Below are 17907 nucleotides of genomic sequence, written 5' to 3'. Positions count from 1 at the left end.
TGTCTTCATAATCGCGACACCTCTTCCACGATTGTGATGCATAAAATGTGGACACCAGACAATAAGAATTTGACAGATTTTTAAAACATTTTCAAAAGTCGTCTGAACCCCTCAAATCTCAACCCAAAGTATACCAGTAGACAACAAGTCAAAAATACAATACCAACCTATTCAAGTCTTAAAACACGAATTGGAATACAAATACCCAAAAAAAAAAAGGTTTAGTTATTACTATAGTAATAGTATTATGACTTTTATATGAAAAAATAAAATTATTTCGTCTTGGTTCAAAAGATATATAGTTATGTAATCATGGGTGAGATTTACTCTTGAGAATGACTAAGATTAAGTCTCACTTTAGAAAGCCACATTGTCATTTAATTTTGGTGTAATTGGGTGCAATTATATAATTTTGTCATGCATGTTTGTCCATCCAAATGTAATTGCGTGTAATTGAGGGGGAGTAATCACACTCTTCATTTGTCAAGTCGGGGCGGCGAGGGAGACGAGGGAGGGGAGGGGGTGAGAATTGTTGGTAATTACATTTTGTAATTACAATGTTATTTCTAAAATTTATTTCCTTTTTGTTTTAATTTGAATTTCTATTCTTTTGAAAAAAACTATTTTCACTTTTAAAATTCTTTGTTATTTTTATTTTCAACTATATTATTCTTTTTAACATTATCTTTCATTTCTTTACTTCTCATGTACCAATCTTTACTTCCTGTGCTTCTATTTAATTTTTCATATTCTTTTTTTTTTTTCATTGTTTCGCTTAGCTGTGTTATTATTATGATTTAATGAAATTACATCTCCTACTTTTAGAAAGAATGAGTCATCCACAAACTTGGCTTATAATGAGCGATGTCCTTAAAGTTGGATCTGGTTAGTTTGTGGCTACAACCTAAGCACTCAAAGAACAAGGCTCTTTGCGCAACTATGCTAGAAGGTAAATTGTGAAAAGTAAAACAACACAATTATTTTAGCGTGAAAACTCTCCTTGATCAAGGGGGGGGGGGGGGGAACCACGACCTACCCAGTAGGACTTTTCCAAAACTCTTCGCTAAAATGAGCCCCAATAAATTTAAGGTTTGTAATCTCCCTTGCCCTACCTAAGGGACTATTTCAAATAGTCTGCCTCTACCCTCTTAATGCTCAACAGTTCCAATTTGCTAGCTCCACTTCAATGAGTCTACCCAGTCAAGAAAGTCTCTTACAACTCAATAAACACAAACTACGCAATCCTAAAAAAGGTAAATAGATGGAACCATAACTAGAAACTAACTATTACAATAAAAGAACTTAATGATAAATCTTGATAAGCTCAAAAACTTTGTTAGTGGTAGTTGGCTCTCTAATGACTTAAGTGTTGACTCCGCTCACTCTTGATGCCTCACATCAGAATTGTGTTGTGATTGTAGTGAAACTCCGAAGTTTGTTCGTGTTGTTTATATAGAGTAGTGTTTGCCTTGTTTTGCTCGAATCCAACCAAGTTTTGGTTTCATAATGTTATCCAAAAATCAATCATTGTTTGACTTGGATCTCCTTCTTACCTTGTTTGCGCGTCAGCATGTCTCCTACTCCAATGCTAATTCAACGTGTTGTATTTGTGGTGATATTTTCGTAGCTTTAATTCCAACCTTTCATCGCATAGAGACGAATCAATATTACAATTCTCCTAGTTGGAATGAAATAGCTTTTCGATAGTCTTCAGTGTTTCTCGATAAGGATCAATTTCTTTAAGCAATCCCTCTCATGTTATGACTACTTTACTGAATCTTTTGGAGATCTGTTTGGACTTCTGGTCCTTCAGTGCCTTTCTTATATCTCCCTTGTACTTGATTGTCTTCTTGATACATTGTTTGTCAAATCATCAAAACTTTATTTTAATTAAGCTCATCAACTATTATTGAGTCATCAACTACTCAAAAGATCTCGTTGTTGAATAAGGTTATAAACAAAGGAAAATTACGCTCTATGTCCACCGTGTGAATATATTTACGCAACGTAGCCCATATTTTGAGTTTGTTAATGAGTTTAGCCAATATTTGTGCACAAAAACCTTTTATACACTGTTACACACTTTTATGCAAGGTTGATACATTATCCATAATGCTTTCCCCTAGGTAGAAGGTTGTATAATATTGTATAAACTAAAAATATGGCTATGTGGCGTAATATTTTATGTTAGATTGTATATTTTGAAAATTCCCCGACAAGGGAAGCGTGGTTTATTTGAGTGATGTCATAATTCAAAGATTGCTTTTGATCAAATATTTGTAAATACTTGTTACACCTCGCACTTTCAGAGATGAGCATGCCACGTACTTCACCGTATTAATGGAGTATCGAAGATGTCCCATGAAGTTTTGCAAGGTACAAGCCATGGGAAGTACATAACAATGAAGTAAAGGATGAATTACGATCCCGTAAGTTGTAACCGGGAAGGACAACCTTGGAACCAAAGGACATGACCATTTTCAAGTATGATTAATGATAAATATCATGTATGGAGAGTTTCGGAAGGTTCCAGGACCAAACAAATCGAAGAAAATAAGTTTGTCGAAAATTTGAAAAAAAAGTTAGTAGAATTTTAGACAGAATTGGGTCAACTTTGGAGGGGTATATCTCCGGGTATATCAGGAGTTTTAAGGTATTTCAAGATCCTAAAATGAAGTTCGTCGAGTTCAACAAACCATTCGTCGACATCGTAATAGGGATTTATAGGCGTTTTAAAACGGACAGTCAGAGGAGTACGAACCTGGGCGAAAAATCTGAGAAGCTCACTTAAAAGCCCACTTATGTGGTGACCCAGCCCAATCCGAGTTTGGTGTCACGACCCAACCCCGTAGGCCGCGACTAGTGTCTGAATTGGACACTCATACGCCCCTGACACTCAGAATTAACATACTAATTCGCATAAATATAAATAATCACATATGATCTCAGATTAGCGCATAATAGCCAACAGATATCACAAAAGCCGGCGAGGCTGTCGTAATGTACATATCATATCAGAATAAGCATATGCAGCCGACAAGGCTACCACGGTGGGTAAGACCGCCCAAACATATAACGTACGAACATATCTGTACAGGAACAACCATAACCCACATACATGTCTACAGACCTCTAAACAGAGTAACAGAATCATATGATGGGACAGGGCCCCGTCGTACCCCCCCGAATGAATATATACATATGCAACGAAAGTATATATACCAAAATATAGGCTCCGGATGAAGGAGCACTCCCGAAGGAATAGGTGTCCTAGGTGGGTGGATCACCAAGTCGAGCGTCCGTACCGCGGCATGAAACGCGGCCCCCGAAGAAAGGGGGTCGCACGGAATATGTACTGAGTATGCAAAGCAAGAAATACAGTAACAGAATCATAATCAAAACAGAAGATACAGAAAATAAGTACAATATGCAAAATGTTAAGTATTTGGTTTAAAAACATAAATCATGCATAGGCTCTTAGAACGATGGTCGCCCGCCTGTCAATGGGGCCATACCACATCATACTCCAAAAGATTTCATATCTCCGAAACTCGACATATCATATCACATCATAATACCGTAACACCCCATAACGCCAAATATACACGGTACCCGGCCAAAGGGGACTCGGCGTACCGGACACATCATACTCCGGGATATATCAGAGTGCGCACAAACATAACCGCCCGGGATCCGGCGAAAGAAGTACTAACCATATGCACGAGCGGAGTCGTGAGTGATAATAATATGCACAAAATCATAATCACAAACTCATTAAATAAATAAGAAATTCATGCTTGGGAGTTTAGGGTGAAAATAATATTAAGTCTTTCCCGAAGGTCATTAAAAACGAACATAGAAAAGTCGCGGGACCCACGGACGGGTGCCAACCCCATCCGAGCCCGCTTATGGAAGTTAGGGGATGTTATGCCTTATGGAATCCCTTACGAAAGTTTCGGGGCGATCCGAGCTCGTCTACGAAAGTTACAAGCGTTCGTAGTTTCGGAATCTTTTAAAAGAAAAATTCTTTACAAAACTTTTGAAATTCAATCAAATGAAAGCATGAGGACCTTAGTTAGGATTCATTAAGAGAGTAAGTCTTTAGGAGCGAATAAGATGCATATATAAGCTCGGATCTCGAGAGTAGAGTCACCCCGCGGCTCGTATCACAACCTAATTAAGACTAGGACATGCCAAAAGAAAGAAAGATTAGGCTTCACATACCTCGTCCGCTCTCAAGCTAAGTCAAGCCTCAAGTCTCGGGCACTTCAAGATCTACATAACGCCAATTACATCAAACATTAGCTAAACATTTAGGTATTCAATTCCAAACAAACACCAAATTCTACAGAAATTTGGGCAGCATTTCCCCTGTAAATACACCAACCCCGAGATTTCAACTCGGTCAAATTCAACAACAACAATACCAACAACCAAACTACAACATCAATAATCAATTCGATATACATTCCAACATTAATAACTCTTTTACATCATCCAACAACATTCATAATATTCCATTGTACTCACTTCAACTACTTACATTCAAACCAATATCAACGTTTATACATTCGATTACTAATCCAAAACCATTCAAACAATATTCAAGAACGCTTTAAACAATTCACACAATTTTTCAAACGACCCAAAACACATCCCAACTCACCCGAAATCCTCCCCAAACCCGAGAACACTACTTCCATATTTCTTTCTCTCAAATTTTTGAATTACACCAATAAATTCACACATTGACAATGTCACTTTCATAACTACAAAAATTACATAAAATTTGCATTAACTTCCAAATCAACCCATAACCAACACAACATCACTTTGAGTCATTAAACTTGCATTTCTCATCATAGAATCCATAACGACGACAACTAAAATACTAATGACAATTTGTTCATTCTCAACTACAAAAAGGGGAACCATTCGGCCAACACCAAACACATACATATAGATGATTTTCATTATTTTCTTCACACTACAACAATCAAAACATACTAGTTAGAATTAATTCATAGCTTCTAACTCAACACACACACACACGGCCAACACCATCTACACGGCCTCAACTTCAACATAATTTCTATCATGAATTTCTTCCATTTTAGCATACTACAACACATATAAACCATTCATAACACATAAAACAAGATTAGAACTCACCTTTCTTCTTCAACTTCTCAACTTGCCTAAAGTGGTAGATAGAGAAAACGAGTAAGCTATTGCCCGAAACAACGACTCCACGTTACTAAGCACCCTTCAATTAGCAAGTTTGCTTGAAGAAACAATTTTTTTCTTGGCTAGATTTTGGTCTTAATTTTTGGCACCTATGGCCGAAACCCTCTCTCTTTCTCTTCCAAGTTTTTCTTGATTTTTCTAGAATGGAGTTGTTGAACAAGATGACTAAGTCATCTTTTAAATATTAAGCATTCACCATCCATGTGGCCATGGCCCATACCAAGGTGGCCGGCCACATGGTGCTTTTTATTTTTTATTTTTTTGTTGAATTTTCAACTTTCCAAAAATAGAATACTTTCAAAAAATGGAATTTGACTCCAAATGTTTCCTTAACATTTTCATACCATTAAAATCATGCACAACTTAAGCCTTCAAAACATACAAGAGTCTCTACTTCGTCTCCCGTGATAGTCTTGTCCCTAACTTATCATAATTCACTCATGTTGTCCCGTTGTTCAAAATACGGGATATAACATTTGGCACCTATAGAAGGGCCTCTACACTTCATTTTATTCATTTTTTTTTCTACTCCACAACCCTCTAGAAATCTCCTAACACCTCCACACCTCTCTAGAATCTCCCACACTTCTCTCTCCATTATAAGAGTGTTCTTGAAGGTCCTCCACCATTCCAAAGCATTCTATACCATCACAAAAGAGGATCAAACTCCAAAACCCCAAGCTAATTCATGGAGAAGGATTGTTCTTGTCTCTACTTAATGTTGTGATGAATTTGATCTTGGAATAAGTTGAGTGGGGTGAAGTTCTTCTAGTGTAAGGTATGTTCTCTATCCTATTTCTCATGATTAAGTAAATTTGAAGGTTTAGCAAGTCCTATAAAAGAAGAGAATCATAGTAGAGAAGTTGCAAAGTATTAAAGTGAAGATGATGAATGTGGAATGAATTTAAAAGGAGATTTTGGATTAATTTGAGATTAAATTGAATATAATTCTTTGATTATGGTATTGTGGATATTGTTATGGTTGGTTGAGAAATTGGGAAAAAACATCGTGTGGATGTTTTATGGAGTATATTGGTGTTGATGATGATGTTGTTGATATTAGTATTGCTATTGTTGTTGTTTTGTTGGTATTGTGATTTCGGGCTAGGGATATAAACAGGGGAGATGCTGCCCGAATTTTGACAGATTCTAAAGGAGTTTAGTTGAAGACTTAAGATAGGCATATGACGATAAGTCTAACAGTAGTATGCTTTCTCTTGAATGTAGATTTACCAGCTTGGGAGGATAAGCGTTAATTAGTAGGAGACCAAAAAGGTATGTTAAGGCTAAACCCTTTCTTTCTAAAGGCATGATTCTTTTCTTATGAACCTATACGTGTTTTCCATAACATCCTTATTCCCAAAAGCTAGAAGTTCATGATTCTTAGAGTTTCTTATGATGCTAAAGATAAGTATGTTCCTTGATGATAATGATGATGACCCTATTTCTAGAGATTCCAAAGCTTACGATTTTAATGCTATTATGAGATTATGGAGTTTGTCTGATGAGTTCTTGATTTTATCCATTGTTGTTGATCTCACCTCAAAATACCTGTTCCTTCGAGGTGAGATATAGCGACGATGATAGTTCCATTTCTAATGCTATCTAAGTTCAGCGTTCTTGATACTCTCATGACACAATTGATCTCATTTTACGGTAGTTGATCCTCTAAGGAAAGATGTGGTGATAATGATAATGAAGATGATGATGTGCTTTTATTCATGTACTCTTATATATGTATATATGTATTCATGTGTGACACCGAGTCCCGAAGAGGCTAGGTACGGATATTACCGAGTCCCGAAAGGGCCGGGTACGGATACACTGAGTCTCGAAAGGGCTGGGTACAGATACTACCGAGCCTTACTATGGTCGGGTACGGACATTACCAAACCTTCCTATGGTCGGGTACAGATAATATCGAGCCTATATGGCCGGGTACGATGTTGTATTGTATTGTATAGGTAGGCACGTGGATGTATGAAATGTTCTTCTAGAGAAAGGGTAAGTAAGTATGACGAACATCTTGAAAGGTATTATCAGATATAAACGGTTCGTTTATCTTCTGTTATTTTTCGTGCTTGTATCATGTTACTATTCATGCCTTACATACTCAGTACACTATTCGTACTGACGTCCTTTTCTGTGGACGCTGCGTTCATACCCGCAGGAAAGCAAGGAAACGGATCGATCCCAGGAGCTCCACCGCCGAAATCTCGGGGCGCTCCGCCTGTTCGGGCCGCATTTATTGGTACTACTCTTTTGTATACACACTTGGGTATGGCAGAGTCTTGCCCCATCCTTATGGATTCATGTATTTTGTTTAGAGGCTCGTAGACAGATGTATGTAGCTAGATGTTCCTTAAACGTCATCAGTTTTTATTGTTGTATAATATTTTGGTAGCCTTTGCTGGCTTACACTTATGGGCATAGCTGTTGATGACTGTATTAAGTATGATATTCACGAGCTGCCTATGTGGCCCACCTAGAAATGCTTATGGAATGTTAGACCAGAGGTGTTTGGTAGGCTAGTACCGGGTACCCGTTATGGCCCTGTAGTTGGGGTCGTGACAATACTTTTTTTTTTTTGCCATAGATGTAGTCCATGATGTTCTTGAAAAAATGTGTGCTTAGTTAGAATATTCATCAATTAATTCAATTAAACTATTTTTTTTTAAAACTATATAGAAATTAAGTTTTTACAATATTATTTACAAATCTATAATTATTTAATAGTATATTTTCAAAAGCTAATATGCATCTTGAATACCTAGTGATAGACAAAATTTTATAATATTTCTAATATAGATACACATTTGACAAATATTACCGTTTAGTTTTTGATGATTAACTTTTATTTTTAAGATTTAAAAGTCTAATTGTGTAATTGTACTTGTGCAATAAAATGCTATTCGTAATTGTGCTATGGCAAACAAATAGATCTTACTACTATATTATGCATTACTATCCTAGTTATTATATTAAATCTAATTTTGAGGCGACCTTCAAAAAGACCCAAGGGAATATTAATGCCGAGAAAAATCATAGGAACTAGGAAGTAATGATTCAATTGAGTTTTCAAGAAGTTTGCTTTGGTCATAATTCCAGGCCAAACGAGAAAGTTGGAGAAATCACCATCACTATTTACTTTAGCAAGACTCTTCCTTTAATTAAAGCAGAAACAATGGCCCAACTTTTGTCTTTGACATTTCCTCGCCACTAGAAAAGAGAAATTGAGGCCCATGATCATTCATTTTGACACACAATTGACGGTGCGTTGAATCTTGTAATTTAACATGGTCAAACTTACAGAGTCACTAGAAGCATAAACAATCAATCTATGGCATCCATTGAAATACACAAGATAATTCAGAAGAAATAAAGGAGAGAAGCAAAGATCGATGTACTTATCAGCATATAATTCTATTCATTGAATTTCTATTGTGCTATAATTATAGTTAGTAGCTTTATCCCCAATTCCATACAATTCACGAAAAGTTGAAATTTTGGTTCTCAGGGTCATGTTCTTGTGCTTGTAGCTCATGTAGTGGAACAACAGGTAACAGAGATGGATTATAAGAATACCATCTGGAGAAGAAAAGATAATTAATGAAGTTGATGATGCTAAGAGCAGCCAATAGCCAATAGAAAAGATCTAGCCTATCCTTGTTGAGGTCATTGTCATTTAGCCATCCACCTCCCCCTGATGAAGAAGTTATTCTGTTAACCAACGAAACTAATAAGGAGCTCAAATAAAATCCAAATGAATAGGAACAATAGGTCATGGCAGTCAAGAAAGACTGCATCCCTTCCAATGATTGTTTGTAGAAGAACTCAATGAGTCCCACTGCAGTGAACATCTCCGAAAGTCCGAAAATAAGGAACTGTGGAGCTATCCAGAAAATGGAGAGTGTCCTGTTCTGGTTCAAAGCATAATCTCTTCTCTTGTTCTCGACTAGAGCAGCGCAAACCATGGAGAATGTTGCAATGAAAAGGCCAATGCCAACTCTTTGTAGAGGTGTGATCCCTGAATCTTTGCCTGTGAATTTTCGGGTCACAGGGACAAATGCAATTTCATAGAGAGGGACCAAAAATATAAGCATGATATAAGGTATGGACTGAAGGGAAGCTGGAGGGATCTTGAAGTTGTGGGCAAGGCGTGTGTTCATGGTAGTTCCTTGTTGGACTGAGAAGGTTTGGAGCTGAGCTAGGATTGTGTTGAAGATTATAGTGCAAGCAAAGATGGGAACAACTGATATTAGTATTTTTACTTGCTCCACTTGGGATACTGTGCATAATCTCCAGGGGCTTTCACTTGTACTAATTCCGTTTTGTATTTTGATGCACGCCTTGTCTAAGAACCTGCCTTGCATTTTTCCCACACAAAAAGTTAAAAAGAAAAGAATATCAGCTAAGAGTGTACCTCGAGTTTTTTTATGTATACATTTATTTGCGTGCTTATTATATACGAAACATAAATAAATATGTAAAATTAAAACCATTTAAATTTCAACAAAGTACATCTTAGTAGCTCAGGCCAAAAATATTAAAAGTTAAACTCATAAAGTTTAAATCATGAATCCACGTAACTCAAATTATCGTATCCCACCTGAACTTATCCGTATGGATGAGAGTACCGCCTTTGGATGACATGCCAGAAAGAGCATGCTGGGGCACAATGCATTGGCTTCCATGAAGCATGTCCAGATTTGAAGGACAGATCTGCTTTCTTTTTGTGATTGCAGCCACAAAAACCTTGGAAGGAAGATTAGCAAATTAATCAGTAGAGCTTAATGAAGAATTAAAATCCAGATATTAGATCAGTTTTAATTAGCTATTACGAAGTGTAAACATAGACTAAGTGGGCGTTTGGCCATAAAAATTATTCACTTTTTTCTGGAAATTTTTTTCACTTTTTTTACTTTTAGCGTTTGGCCATAAAAATTATTCACTTTTTTCCGGAGTTGTATTCCGGAATACCAAAAACAAGAAAAACTTGTTTTTCAAAATTTTCACACTTTTTTACACTACATTTCACCAAAAACTACAATTTCAAAAACTATGGCCAAACACAACTCCAACTCCAACTCCAAAAATTCCAAAAAAGGTGAAAAAGTTTTTGGTATTTATGGCCAAACGACACCTAAAACGTAAGCAGTACATATATGTACTTTTGCTCTGATTCATACGTACTGAACAACAAATTTGTTATATCTCAATGTTATACAAGGATTATTGGAATAAAACTCATGGCCTTTCGACAGTATAAAATGGTCTAAAAGGAATCAAGGGGCCACAACAACTATGTATATCAAGGAAAATTTAGCTACATATTGTTGTATGACTTGTAAAGGATAATTGAAAGATAGGAAAGATCTTTCTTTTCCTAACTTCCTCGTAAAGCTAAATGAACACACACACACACTAAAAGCTAAGTGATTCGAAACCTTTTAACTATAGAAACATGAGTTTAAATTGATCCTACAAACTTTATAAAAAAGGAAATTATAAGTTACTTAAAGTAAAAGAAACTAAACCTTAGAATAGAAAGTGATGACAAATGAATATTTTGTAAGATATGGTATATTGATGTAATAATTTTTGCTAATTCATATTTTATTTCTGAAGTAAAGGAAAGGCCTGTTTTTTCTTCTCTAAACTTAGTAAGGTAAGCTTCGGTCCCTCTTGTACTAATGTTTTTTCTGAGATATTAATAGAATAACACACGCAATGATCCGATATCGGGATCTCGGTGATCCCCAAAAAAAAAAAAAAAAAAAAAAAAATTCTGCAAATAAAAGAAGGGAAATTGAGAATTAAGTACTTGGGCAATTGGTGTGAATATAGATCCTCGAGGTGGTGTGTTCCTATAAAGAAGTGTTCCAGAAAGCAAACTAATCAATCCGATGACCATGGCAACAGCAGAAACACCGAATCCAAGGTCCATTCCGTAATGAGTTTGCAGCCAAACAAGTAGTGTTAGAGCCACAAGCTCGCCAGCACAGAAGGCAAAATAGGCAAAGTTGAAGTAAGTAGAGAGCTTCTTGGATTGCTTGGAATCATGTTTCTTGAATTGGTCAGCCCCGTGTGAGATTATATTCGGTTTTAAACAGCCACTGCCTAAAGCAACCAAGTAGAGTGCCACAAAGAAGATCATAGCCTTGTATCCCTTTGCTTCTAAGCACTGCCCTTTGCTCAACATCATGTCACACTTTGGTGGCCTTAGCGGTAGAACATGTGCTTGCACTGCCAATAGAATAAACCCCTGCCAGTATGTATATGCATATTAGAGTCTTGAAGAGAAGGCAAAAAAGATCACTTACTCTTACTAGTATTATATATAGTTGTAATTAAATCTGAATATATTTTATTTCTTGTGTAGCATGTGCAACAAAAATATTGATATTACATAGAAACTCGTAGTACTTGTTTTTATCCACATGCAAGCAAGGAAAACTGCAGTTGCACGTCCTAAACGAGCTCAAGTTCTATAATTGTTTTGCTCTTGTGGAAAGAGTACTTACAGAGAGCTCTACAAAGCCAAAAATCAACATAGTCCAGAAGCTCCCAAGATAAGAATCAGAGAGAAAGCCACCAAAAAGGGAAAGTAGGAAAACAGTTCCAATGAAATTTGTGACTATGTTTGCTGACTTTGAGAGCGGGAAGTGCATCTCATTGAAGACGTAGGTTATAAGATTATTTCCAACAGCTGCAATCGCCATCATTTCGAATGCCTGAAGGCCTGCACATCCACAGAAGAAAGGAATACATTCAATACAAACATAATTGAGTAAATAAAAGTATGTTCTTTCTGACATAAGCTTTCAGACGAAATTAGCACACAATTCAACGCATAATTGAGTGTGTATGATTATAGAAAGAGAGAGAAGAAAAACGTACATAAAACAATGATAGCAGCAGCCATGCCACCATGTTTGTTGGGTTTGCAAGGTCTTCCTCTCCAATCAACAGAGGTTTGCTCTGTCGCAGTACCCATAGACACTGTAGATCCCCTTTTCAATTTATTCTTTCTAGTCTCTTCCCAATCCGTCAACTCAATCTCTTTCCCTTTTTCTTTCTATTCTCAACTAGAAAAGAAGAAAAAAGAAGTTTGTTGCCTATAGGGATCTCAAAGCATAATACTATATTGGTACACGAATATACATTACAACTGAGTATCTGACAAAGATAAGGGAAATAACCAAAAAGGATGTCTGCTCTCTTTCTTTGCTTCTTTGGTGACAAAATTGTAAGTGAATTTTGCCTCGTATTTATATTTGCATCTTCGTGATAACTTTCTTTTTGTCAATCAGTTGACTCTGCTCCAGAGTCCAGACCCTCTAGTGTTAATGGTGTGGTCCACAGACCATAATATATTATGGCTTACAGCGCACTCACTGGTATTGTACAGGTAATTCTGTGTCTAGGCCTAGAATTGAGGTGGGACTATATATGAGCATATTCTCACACACTATATAAGAAATTGTTTCCACTAATTACGGAGCAGCACTGTAGCAGGGTCAAAGGATATACCCGTTCATATACTGGAAAAAGATGATCATGGCCACCATATCACAATGTCTCGTTTAGCGTAACTTGAGCAATAAGTAATCTTACATGTTATTAGAGACCTTCGATGATCTAACAGCCTCGGCCCATTGCTAGCTAGAATATTGTGCATGTACAAATCAAACCTGTCAAATCTCATGGGAAAAAAAGATTATTTTTCTGCTGAGAAAAGGAAAGCATTAAAATTAAGCATAAAGGAAAAAAAAAAAAGATTTACCTTTCCCTTTTGGGATTTCAGTTATATATACTAGCACCTTAAAGATCTTTTCATTATAAGTTAGTACTACTATTTTAACATATGAGAACAAGTTAGTGACTAGTGAGTACTGTTTATACTAGGTTACTGATTAATGCATATTATTAAAGTTACATGATATTACCTTATAAGTGGCCTAATTATATTGTATACTTCCTCTGTTCACTTTTACTTGTCCACTATGGACTTTTCACACTCCTAAAGAAAAAATAAATGAAGTGCATAGTTTACCATGTTACCAATATTAATTGGTGTATAATTATATTGAATTTGAAAAATAATTTGAAATGAGTAATTAATGTTAAGGGTAAAACAGGAAAACAAATTTGTCACGACCCAACCCCGTAGGCCATGACTAGTGCCGGAGCTGGGCACCCATACGCACCTGTTAACCATAACCAGCGTACAAACAGACTATACATATGCAAAAGTCAGACATCAGATCATAGCTGGGCATAACCAGATCGTGTACATACTGAAAAGTGAAACGTCGCCCCAAATCTGTCACAAATATATATACAGATCACAATTACAACTTTCAATAGACGATATCGCACATAAGCCGGTAAGGCTATCATAATACAGGGGGACGTCCAGAATACAAATCACACTGACATAACTGAACAAAGGACTACCCACAACCCACACATATGTCTACAGACCTCTAAGAGTAATAACAAAATCACATGACGAGACAGGGCCCCGCCGTACCCATGAATAGTCATATACATGTGCATCGGAAGAGTCTGTACCAATACATAGGCTCCTGGACAAGGGAGCGCTCCAAAATAGCTGAATGGAAATCCTAAGCTGTCGGATCATCACGACGAGTACCTATACCTGCGGGCATGAAACGCAGCCCCCGAAGAAAGGGGGTCGATTTAAATATGTACTGAGTATGCAAAGCATGAAATATAGTAACAGGATCATAATCGGAACAAGAAGTACAGAAAATAAATGCAAAATCCAGAATACCAAAATACTTACTTATCAAAACACAAATCATGCATGGGGCTCTTAGAATATGGTCGCCCGCCCGTCATTGGCGCCATAACACATCATACTCCGGAAGGTTTCTGTCACACCCTAATTTCCGACAGGGTGTGATGGGCACCCGACCCTTACTTAAGGCCGAGCGAACCCGCTGACTCTCGTGATACTCATAACCATACTGGGCCCACAAAACATGACACAAGTACATAATGAAAAATTTTCAGAAAACAAACATGCCTTTCATCTTATCAAATCAAATGAAACCTGTACCGTATGAAATCTGTAAACATATGAAGTTCGTAACATAATGCATAATAATACATCGGCTTACATAGCCGCTTACAAAACTGACATATCATACACACGACACTGTCTGCAAAGTCTCTACCATAACTTCGTATACCATACAAAAGCACTCGACTCGGCAGAAGACTCCGGAGGAAATGGAGCTCGCCAATCCGGTACCGGAACATCTTCTAACATCACCTACTCATCCGTAGGTACCGCGCGGTACGAAACGCAACCCCCGAAGAAAGGAGGTCGCACGAATATGTACCGAGTATGCAAAGCAGAAGTACGAAAACAAAGTCTTAACCGAAGTCAGGAGTACAGAAAGTGCACAATAGCCAGAATACCAAGGTGCTTGCATCTGAAATACAAATCGTACATACGAGGTACAGAAGACAAATATAATAATCAGAATGCCAAAATGTTTACTCCTGAAATACAGATCATACATATCAACGTCAGGTATCATATCCGGCCCACAATGGGACTGAGTGACATAAGCGAATAATCATCATATACATACCGTAACACATCATAAACATCATAACTTATCATATGAGATGTCACTAACCGATGTGGGATTTGCCTAAACTAATGTGGGATTCGCCTAAACGAATGTGGGATTCGCCTAAACCAATGTGGAATTTTGCCTCATCATTGGGTTTGCCCCACCACCGGCTCCGATACTAACTGATCATATTCCGACATACATACATATAACATATAACGTGTCCCGGCCCTCCAAAGGAGGGACTCGGTAAACAGAATCATCATATCATCATATATCATACCATATCATCGTATATCATATCATATCATCATATATCATATCATATCATATAATGTGCGGTCCATAATGGGACCCGGCGGACAGAACGTGGTCGCCACTCCATCTGGGCGCCACAACACATCATACTTCGAATATTGTATACCTCCGAACACATCATACTCCGTATCACATCATATATCATATCACATCATACTTCGGAAAACACATCATACTTCGAATATAGCATAGCGCGCACGATAACATACCGGCCCGGACTCGCAAAGAGGTAATAACAGAATGCACGAGCAGAATCGTGGGAAATCATATACAATGCAAAACACCTACAAAGACCCAATAGGATAATCAAAACGAACTGTTAGTTCAAAACCGAAACAATAGTCAAATCAAGTTTTCTTCCAAATATCACTCGGGAACATATCAAACCGAACTTCAGATGCCATAGTTACGTATCAAAATCATATGCATAAAAATCCTCATTTCAAACCCGACAGATAAATAAGTAATCATACTCGGGGGTCGGAATCATAGCCACATTAAGCTTTTTCAAAAATAGGTCGTTAGAACCAAACATAGAAAGTCGCGGGACCCACGGACGAGCGTCAACCCAATCCGGGCCCGCCTATGAAAATTAAAGTCATTACTCGTCATGAAATCATTTGCGAAGATATCAAAGCGATCCGAGACTTTTCTTGAAAGTTACTATTGTCGTTCGTAGGTTCGGAATTGTTTAGGAACAAAACTCTTTTGAAAACAAAACTTTTATGCAACTTTTGAAATTTAGTCATACAAAAGACATAAGATCCTTTCGGAACAAACTGGTTACATAGCATTTCAAATCCAATCGTATCAAAGACATACAGTCCATAGCTTGACCACATTAAGGATGCCAACATCAAGAAGCAAATATGAATCATAAACATGTTCGGATCTTAAGAATAGAATTACCCCCGAGGCTCATAACATATCACAACTTACTTGCGTCTAGGACATGCCAAAAGGAAAGAAGGATAAACTTCACATACCTCGTCCGCTTCCTAGGCTATTCCGAACTTAAGCCTCGGCTTCTCAAAATCTACAATAACGTCATTAGGCATCAACCATTAGTCATAAGCATCGAAGAATCCAATTCCAAGCTCGCACTTTATTTACAAAAATTTGGGCAGCATTTCCCCTATAAACTCAGCATCCCCGAGAATTCAACTCGGCCAATATTATCAACAACAATACCAACAATCATACTAACAACATCAACAATTAATTCAATATGCATTCTAACGTCAATAACTCTTTTTTACATGATTCGACAACATTCCATTTATTTCAAATCATCACATACCATTAAGCCAACTTCAATGCTCATACATCCAAATACCAATCCGAAACTATTCAAACAAAATTCAAGAATGCTTCAAACGATTCGCACAACATTCAAACGACTCAACCAACATACCCAAAATCCGAAACCTTCCAATTTCCATAGGAACATCAACAAGACATTTCTTTCTTCCAAACTCATGAACTACACCAACAATCTACACATTAGCAACATTATTATCACAAATACAAGAAACCATATTTAATTCACATTAGCTTCCATAACAAACCTCAAACGACTATAGCTTCAATTTGAACCATTAAACTCTCATTTGCATTATAGAATCCACAACACAACATCCCAAACATACTAAATAAAACTAGTTCTTCACCCCTACACAACACCACACATACACGGCCAAGCTCCCAACAATTACAATTTCAACTTGAACCATTCAATACCTTCATTCTCATCACATAATCCATGACAACAACAACCAAAATACTAAGTAAAATCAATTCGCCATAACCTACTCAAAACAGCCCCTATACGGCCAATCATCAACATGCATAATTTCATGAGTCTCATTCATTTTCTACACACTACAACAACATACAAACATGCTAAATACAATTAATTTATCACTCCTCCTACACAACACATACCACACGGCTACAACAACACACACACGGCTCAACTTCAACTTGCAATATTTCATGAATTTAATTCATTTCCACATACCACAACATGTACAAACCACCCATACACATGAAAAATAAGATTGAACCTTACCTTTTCCCCTTATCTTCACAACTTGGCTAGGGTTGTGTTGGCAAGAATAAAGGCTTTACTTGCTCCAACAACTACTCCATGTTGATAAGGACCTTCCAATGAGTGGAAAAGCTAGAAGAAAATATTATTTTTGCTCAAGATTTTTGGTCTTCATTTTTTTTTCTTGGTCGAATGGCCTTGTTGTTCTTCTCCAAGCTTCTTGATTTTTCTCTAAGGTGCTAAATGATGAAGATGATTAAATTGTCATCTTATCTCACCATATATAATTAACACATGTGGCCTATGGCCCACATCCAACACATGGCCACATATAGCCATTTTCATGAAATATTAAGTTTCCAAAATTTCACTTCTAGCCCTTAATTTTCATGAAATGCTTAACTTCCCATAATTCACTTTTAACCCCAAATTTTCCTTATTCCAAATTTACCCTTAACACTCCCACCAATGAAAAGATGAATATGCAACTTGTGCATTCACAAAATCAACAAAACCGGAAATTAAAAGTCTTGTCCATAACTTGTCGCAACCAACTTAAGAACATTCCAACGTACAAAATACGGGATATAACAGTTTCAAATATCCGTGACCCGACATATCACATAACACATCATAACGCCATAACACATCATAACACCAGAATATACACGGTACCCG

The 17907-nt window shown here is 37.0% G+C and overlaps 1 protein-coding gene across 1 annotated transcript; it reads right to left on the bottom strand.

Moving 5' to 3' along the window:
* Nucleotides 1-8500: 8500 nt before the first annotated feature.
* LOC132045975 (protein NRT1/ PTR FAMILY 4.4-like) lies at nucleotides 8501-12596 on the bottom strand. Its single transcript, XM_059436535.1, has 5 exons — nucleotides 12148-12596; nucleotides 11772-11989; nucleotides 11072-11512; nucleotides 9857-10002; nucleotides 8501-9609 (listed from the first exon to the last, which is right to left on the bottom strand). The coding sequence occupies exons 1-5, from the start codon at nucleotides 12242-12244 to the stop codon at nucleotides 8736-8738; spliced, it is 1776 nt and encodes a 591-aa protein (XP_059292518.1). The 5' UTR covers nucleotides 12245-12596; the 3' UTR covers nucleotides 8501-8735.
* Nucleotides 12597-17907: the final 5311 nt, after the last annotated feature.

Source organism: Lycium ferocissimum, unplaced genomic scaffold (genome assembly GCF_029784015.1).
Source record: "Lycium ferocissimum isolate CSIRO_LF1 unplaced genomic scaffold, AGI_CSIRO_Lferr_CH_V1 ctg8834, whole genome shotgun sequence".
Taxonomy (NCBI): Eukaryota; Viridiplantae; Streptophyta; class Magnoliopsida; order Solanales; family Solanaceae; genus Lycium; species Lycium ferocissimum.
This window is presented reverse-complemented; position numbering and strand designations above follow the sequence as displayed.